Source organism: Bactrocera oleae, chromosome 3, assembly GCF_042242935.1.
Source record: "Bactrocera oleae isolate idBacOlea1 chromosome 3, idBacOlea1, whole genome shotgun sequence".
Classification (NCBI taxonomy): domain Eukaryota; kingdom Metazoa; phylum Arthropoda; class Insecta; order Diptera; family Tephritidae; genus Bactrocera; species Bactrocera oleae.
The window spans coordinates 61,072,946-61,081,101 of NC_091537.1; the positions used below are offsets into that span (position 1 = coordinate 61,072,946).

The following is an 8,156-nucleotide window of genomic DNA, read 5'->3' on the forward strand; positions in this document are numbered from 1 at the left end:
CGCCCACCTAGATACCACGTTCAGGTACCCTTCGGTGAGCTCGTAAACGGTATTCAGAAACTTTCCCTTAACCATAAGAACCATATCGTCAGCGTATGCTGTCACCCGACAGCCGTGCGTCTCGAGTTCTATAAGTAGGTCGTTAACCACCATTATCCAGAGCAGTGGGGAGAGTACTCCCCCCTGCGGAGTTCCCCTATTCACTTTTCTGGTGGCCTTGGCACCACCCCACTCCGCTGCGACAGTTCTGTCGCAAACAAGACTAAAAATAAGGTGCTTGAGGTTAGATTCCACATCAAACTTTTCGAGGGCTTTAACCACTGCCTCTGGTCGCACATTGTTGAAGGCCCCCTCGATGTCGAGGAAGGTGCCCACAGCAAATTCCTTGTGCTTGAGAGCTATCTCCAGCCATGACACTACATCATGCAAAGCAGTGTCGACTGACTTGCCCTTGATATATGTATGCTGCGCCCGTAACAGTTTACCCCTCGGTATTCTGCTCCTAATGTACAGATCCATAAGCCTCTCCAGTGTTTTCAACAAAAACGAGGATAGGCTGATGGGTCTGAAATCTTTCGCACAGACGTGAGAGCTTTTGCCGGCCTTCGGAATGAAAGCAACCTTAACCTGTCTCCAGACCTTTGGGACATGGCCTAATCTGACGCAGTTCGCGTAGATAGGGGCCAGCCAGCTCAATGACATCTTGATCGTGCGCTGCAATTGCGCTGGTTCTACCTGTACTGTTTGCGGCCAGGAGCTTGTGGCTCTTTGTCCTTAGACCAGAGATACCGTTGCTGCTCAGCCACGGTTCCTGGATAAGGACAACGTCGGCTTCGTCCCGTCCTAGACGAAGCACTAGATCGGCGGAGGCCGACTTCGAGTGCTGGAGATTAATTTGGAGGATCCTCATCCTCCAAACTCCTCTCCAGCAGTGCAAGTTCCGCACCTTCATCCGTACTATCGACCCCAGCAGACTCAAACAGACGGTCGAGACTGAAAACGGATCCATCATCGACTGACGATCCGCCCCCCGTGCTCACCGTATCCGAGAGGATTGGGTCGATATCCATTTTAGAGTGGGTCGCTCTCCCACTCTCTTCCACCTCAGCTGGTGGCGACGGGCCATTCGCCCTGGCTTCATTTGGGAGAATCCTGAGGACGACCCTCTCGAAGCCATAGCTTATGGCCCCCTTTGCACTGCTGAGAGGAGCGAGGGACTCCTTATTTAGGAATATCACCGCTTGCCGATATGGTTCCTCGGTCCTCTCCAGCCTAACCATCTTCCAGTCCTGGGTGGGAAGAGATGGATTGCAGTGCCGTATTTCGGTCGGGGTGGAGGGTTCGGCCGGAAGCCAGACACGAGCACGAGGTCGCATCGGAAGATCCGATTTGGCCACCGCCTCGAGCCTAGCTCCCTTCCATACTTCCCCCACCCTGGCTACCGCCTCCTTATAAAGGAATGCCGACCGCTCGTCGGCACACCTTACAAGTTTGTGTAAGCCGAGATTCCACCCGGCACTTTTACATCTAGGGGGTGGTCCAGGGCTTCCCTTGACCACCTTCATGAACACTGCGGAGATAGCAGCCGCTACCCGCTTCCATTCTTCATGGGAGATGGCTCCATCTCCCCTGCTTCTATCGTATACCCCGAGCTCAATTGAGCTGGCGAGTTTAGCGATTTCGCTAAACATCGGTGCCGCTCCGACTCGAGGCTTCTTACCGAGGGAGGATTCCCCCTCCTGCGACCTCTGTCGCTTCATCGACGCGGGGGGTACGCTCGGCCCCCCTTTCCCGACATTGACGTCGCTTAGCACCCTTTTGGCCCACTCAAGTGTGCTAGCATGCTGATCAGTTTCCTGGTCAGCCTGCTTGCCACCGTAGCGCTCCAAAATCTTGGTAGCCAGCCGACGGTCCGACTTCAGCTTTTTAGCTGTAGTCTGGAGTTTCCCCCCGGAGCCGTTAGCTTTCACTGAGGGCCCCGCGCCCCCATGTACTTAACAGAGGTTCCTCTGCTAGTGCTGGCGATTCCGCCGCGCACTTCTGCCCTGCCTAAGGTGTCCGTCGGCAGATTCCTGCCCACTCCCCCCACGTTACCGCCCCTAGCGATGGTAAGCCGGTCACCCCCGTTCTTCTCACCCTTCGGCGGAGACGGTTTCGTCCCCATCGGTGAGGCTGCCCCCCCAAGGGAACTGTCCACTTTTGAAGAGGTCGATTTCGACTCGCTTCCTCCCTCGTCCTTGTTTAAGTTTTGTTGTTGTTGTTTTGTATTCATTGTAATTGGGTCCCCACTCAGAGCCGCTATCCGTCTCCTGGAAAGGTAGTCGCCTTTAAATGGTCCCAAGGTTGTCTCGGTTACGAGGCCAAGGCGAGGGTTGACGCACTTATGAGGCAGTGCGTTCAGAGCCGACCAGCGCAAAGAAGGAGTCATCTCAACAAACACCTACCACACCAACTTAATGATGACAGGAGGGGAACGTACTCTGAGGCCTGCCATGGTTTTAACGGGACGGAGGCGGCCTTGGTATTAGCCCATCAGCCATTTCTGCAGGGTGTCACCCCTACATACTCAGGTGACAGAATACCACGACCACCAGCCCAGGGTTCAAACCGATCCATCTAATAGTCCAAGCTAAGTCCGTGTCGAGCAAAGGTCAAATCCGTAGGAGTTATAAAGGCCGTGAAGGCCGCAGGTCATTTAGCGTTACCCAGGATGCACCGCGTGGAGGCGAACCTGCTCTACATCCTAGGGCTTGTAGGGCAGGCTGCTAATTTTGTAGTTTCGAGAATGTTCGAGGGGCGAAGTTTTTTAAAGATCTACTAAATAAGGGTTGCCGGATTGTGCAGAAGACACAGTTTTGGTAAGATAGAACAGATATTCCCGCCTCAAACTTATAGTTTTTGAGATATTTGTATATAAAATTGTGAAATTTTTACAGTAATACAGGGTATTTCACAAAGTTTAACACTTTGCACATCGTTGTCAATTTATAGCCATAAAACCAGAGAACGTATATTATAGAGAAGGTTCAATTGCGGACCAGCGTGTGAATTGTCAAAACCTAACAAGATTTTATTAGTGAATTTCACCAAATCTGGCTCGGAAGGAGAAATTTTAACAGTAGCGAGTGAACAGAGCTGAGAATTCAATGAAAATTATGCTCAGAGACTTGCTTTGGTATTACAGCTGCATGTTAGCCTTTTGGCTTATATTTTTATACGTTTATCAATCATATTTATTGATATGAATTTCGAAATCATATTTATAGTCAATTTGGGAATTTAATAATATTATATAGTTTTTACATAATATGCATTTATATGTATATAATTTTTTATCTTTTATCATATTAATCTTATATAGTCATATGTACATTTATCTGAACATGCGCATTTGAATGTACGCATTCAGAAATTCAAATCATAATATATCACTTATCAATACACTATATGCAGAGAATGGTAATATATATATACATATTCATATATTAACATTCTCTGCTATATGTGCGCACATTGATTTATATGTCAACATATAATATATATGTATGTATGTATATATAACATTGCCAACAAATAATGCATACACAAACCAACCTACATACATATGAATATCCGTAAACATGTAAATATGTCACCTGCAAAAACTACAAACATTGTTCTACAAAAACAACAATCGTCACAAGTCAATATGTCAGCCAAATAGCCAAAGCCAAAATATATAGTAAATCACACAACAACAACATTTTCATTCATGAACACAGGCGTACTTTCGACAAGCAACCTCGCTTCATTCATAAAAACAGATACCCTCACATCCCCCGAGCATGCTTTTGCAGGCAAGCGTCTTTTCAGCTAAAAATCATAAATTGAACAAATTTCTGATATTCCCTCTAGAAGGGAAAAGTGACAACCCCTCAAATATGAGTATTAAAATATTTTAGAATAAAAATGACAACATAGTGTATTTGTCGATTTACAATTCAAGAAACTTTTTAAAGAAAATATTCAATATTCCTCTGATTTATGTAAACAGTAAACCCCGGTTAAGTATCACTCCTCCAATCCCTCTTATCTGCCTGTGCCTTGCTCCATCTCACGTTTTTTTCTTAGTTTTTTAAAGAAAACGGTAATATTTTGTTAAATACATAGAAATTATTTTTTTGGTACCACTCGCTTAAGTACCACAATCGCTTATGTTCTACCAAGCACAAAAAATCTGCAACTTTGGTTGTGGCACTTAACCGGGATTGACTGTATTTGTCAAAAAATGTACGTAAGTGCGTATGTAAATATTTGAATTTTTTGTACACACATCTGCCCGTATATATGCACATGACTTGTTGACTTTGTTTCCATTTACGCATGCCACGTTGTATATGAAAAAGGGTTGATTTTGCAATTGCCATATGTAAGAGTGTGTATGGTTCTGATTTCCCATGAAACAATGAGTGTACATATTTACATATTTTTCATTTACATACATTATTCTCATTTAACATTCAAAATGCTCAATTCTGTAATTTTGCGCTCCGCAGGGGTAAAATTCTGGTGAAATCAGTTTATAATTTGTTTGTGGTGAAATGCACTAATGTTGGCGAGTAACCCTCCGTGAAGAGGAACATTTTGACAATCGGCACACCATAAACCTTCTCTATGATATACGTTCTCAGATAAAACTTGGACTTTTATATAACAATCCTTCGATAGAATTCAAGAGTTAATTAGAAGGTTAACGATTTATCGAGAAAACCATTGCAGTACTAAGCCTAAAAATAGCGATAATGTTATCGATTATTCGATACGAAAAACGATAACTTTAAGGATTTTTACCTATAGTGCGTGAAGTTTTTGGTAAAATAAAAATAGTTATTTTGATTTTTCTGAAACATGTGCAGCATAGAAGAAGATGATGTTCTTGATGATGGCATGAGCAGCCTCATGACACCACAAGAACAAATATCACACTCCTCACAAAAAGGAATTTGTCATAAATGTGGTCAAGACGGCGAATTGTATAAGTTAAATTTTCGCGAAGCGGAGTGTAGGTGTTGTTTTCTCCTTTTTGTGAATCATAAATTCCGATCAACAGTTGGATCTTCTAAAGCTCTTCCAAGAAATGCTGAGATTCTTCTGGTGTTTGATGGCAGTTCAGAGTCTATAGTCTTATTGGATATGTTACAAAAGGCACAATCGGAATCAAATTTTAAGCGACTGCATTGTGACTTCAAAGTCTTATTTATTGATGATTACGAGGTCTACAAAAGCATTTGTGATATAAATGATTATAAATGTTATATACAGCAGGTGAAAGATTTTTTATTAAGCTACCATAATATAAAATGTTATGTTACTAATTTAAGTTCTGACATAAATCAAGAGCCATTTGATATTAATGACATGGATATATATTTGAACAGAATAATGGAAATAGAAATAGTATTTGCCAATGACATCAATAATATTCAAACGTCAACAAGCCGCAACGAATTTATAAAACTTCGTCGCAAGAACTTAGTAGCATCTATGGCTACGTTCTTAAGATGCAAATATGCTTTTATACCTACAATAAATATAAGTATAGCTACCGATCTGCTTTCAGCCATTGTACTTGGACAGGGAAATAACGTCGCTTATGATGTTGCATTCAAAGATGATCGTTTGGTTAATGGTATCAAAATCATGAGACCAATTAAGGATCTAAGTGAAACAGAGGTCTTACTCTATATGCGTGCACGAAATATAAAATTTTTTGATAGACGTGATCATGTTACATATGCGTCTAGCAGTTTACAACGAATAACTGAGTCATTTATCCGCAATCTACAAAAAAACTATACCTCTACTGTTTCAACTATAATTCGTACCGGAAATAAAATTACCTCAAATAATCACATTTTTAAAGAAGACGATTCTGAATATAAATGCTGTATATGTAATTCTTCAATAATCAACTCTAAAACTCTTTCGGCTGTTAGGTACTCTCGATATGTTTCTGAAAGAACGTCAAGCATTTCTGATTTAGACACAAGCTACACAAAATTCTTGAACATAACCCACAAAAAAAACGAAAATTTATGTCACAGTTGTGAAAATATACGACGGGATAGCGATATTAATTTAATAAAACGATATTTATAAAATATAGATGTACGTGACTCAATAAATATAAACCAGATCACTTAACAAAATTGTATTTCTGTGGTGTTATTAAATATTCACATCTAAAAATAAATAAACCTTGTTACGTCCTTCTCGTTGATTTTGTCTAGTGGATGAGTGTGAGCGCAATTGGTTCTTTGTGTAATTCATTTTATAAATACAAACAAAATTTGTAGAAGAAACCAATCTATGTTCAATTAATATTAGTATGAGCCCTTGGGAGTTGAAAAAGTGTTTCAAGCATAATAAGGAATGTTTTAACGCGGTCATAAAAATATGTATGGACAAAAATGGCTTCTACAGTTACTACGCAGGAATCTCCAACTCCCAGTAGAGTAGACGGGGAATACATTAGAATACTGCTCTAGACTTTCGGGAATAAAATCGGTATCATTGGATAGAGAGATCCTCCAGATCTAGAATATATACAGATATTGCCACGTGAAACTTATACTTTTCTAGATATTTTCGTTTAAAGTTGAAAGTTTCGACTATTTAAAGTACGTATTTTTTTATTTTAAAATGAAATTTAAGCTTGTATTTTTCAATTTTACATCCACTAACACACAATATTTAAATCATTCTTGAAATCTATTAATTTTGACAATAACAAAAGGTTTGCAAAATGTCAAATAACCAGTATTACCTTATCGACATCTTTTGTAAATGAACTGAAACAAAAGAAAACAGATTATTTGGATTCCAATTCCCACAACAGCCGGTTCTGCGGTACCGGAATTGACCCGAATTTTATCCGGCCAATGGCTGTTATTTCGGCGATCTAACCCTGTTTGGATTGGTGAGTTTTAGATTAAGTTTGTCGTCATTAGAGCAACGCCTAGCAGCAGGGTTGCTCCGTATCCTCCTGACCCGTGCTGGCATCGAGTCCAACCCGGGCCTCGAGGAATTTTACTGCTGCGTTTGCGCTAAAAGGCTTCATCCAAACTCCACCTCGGTTAGGTGCAATACATGCAATGGATGGAGCCATCTTAAGACCTGTTCAGGCCTTAAGACACATAGGGAGCGGACCACAAGTTACGTGGCCCCATGCTGTTAACGCGATAATGCGACATCTCACTCAACGGCTGTGCAACCTACACCATGTTCCCGCACTGCGCTGCCACTCCAGTCGAGTGGCCAAGATAGGACCTCCACGGCCCTAAGGAGCTCACACAGACAGCATGACTTCCAGTCTGACCAACGTAAGTTGCGTAATTTAGGACCGGCCGGCCGATTGCCTTGTATGTTGCCAACAACGTTTCTTTGTCCTTTCCCCAAGAGCTGCCGGCAAGCGACTTGAGGATTTTGTTGCGGCTCTGTACTTTGGCAGTTATCGCGGTCGTGTGAGGAGTGAAAGAGCACAGACTGTCCAAGGTGACGCCTAAAATTTTAGGGTTATTTACTGTCGGAATTTTTGTGCCATCGACTGAAATGTTCAGGTCCAGTCTGTACTCCGTCGTCCAATTTGTGGATTTAGTGGGAGAGAGTGTTAGGTTCCTTGCAGAGAAGAAGCGAGAAAGATGGGAGAGGTAGCTGGAAGTCATGCTGTCTGTGTGAGCTCCTTAGGGCCGTGGAAGTCCTATCTTGGCCACTCGACTGGAGTGGCAGCGCAGTGCGCGAACATAGTGCAGGTTGCACACTCGTTGAGGCAGATGTCGCATTATTGCGTTGACAGCATGGGGCCACGTAACTTGTGGTCCAGTCCCTGTGTGTCTTAAGGTCTGAACAGGTCTTAAGATGGCTCCATCCATTGCATGTATTGCACCTAACCGAGGAGGTGCACCGAACTTGTGGTATGAACAATCTGAAAGAAGGAGAAACATAAACGAAGAAGCTTAACTTTACCCTATCTTTCTCGAACGCTTACCGGCTTGAATGTTTCACAATCGAATATGTAGTGTCCACCATGGCACAGTGGACATAGTATTTCTCTAATAATGTTGGCGGCTTGAAGGAGAACGCGGCGCTTTGGTTCGTTTGAATGAGTCCACCCTATC

At 42.5% G+C, this 8,156-nt stretch overlaps 1 protein-coding gene and 1 pseudogene across 1 annotated transcript; one reads left to right on the forward strand and one right to left on the reverse strand.

Annotated features, from left to right (window-relative positions):
- Window positions 1–890: 890 nt before the first annotated feature.
- LOC138856105 (uncharacterized) lies at window positions 891–2,695 on the reverse strand (annotated as a pseudogene).
- Window positions 2,696–4,791: 2,096 nt separating this feature from the next.
- Ctu2 (Cytosolic thiouridylase subunit 2) lies at window positions 4,792–6,193 on the forward strand. Its single transcript, XM_070106716.1, has one exon. It carries the CDS (start codon window positions 4,888–4,890, stop codon window positions 6,136–6,138), a length of 1,251 nt encoding a protein of 416 aa, XP_069962817.1. The 5' UTR covers window positions 4,792–4,887; the 3' UTR covers window positions 6,139–6,193.
- Window positions 6,194–8,156: the final 1,963 nt, after the last annotated feature.

What these genes read in the sequence shown, in the direction of transcription:
- Ctu2 (XM_070106716.1), top strand. Translation starts at nt 4,888, where the DNA reads ATGTGCAGCATAGAAGAAGATGATGTTCTTGATGATGGCATGAGCAGC.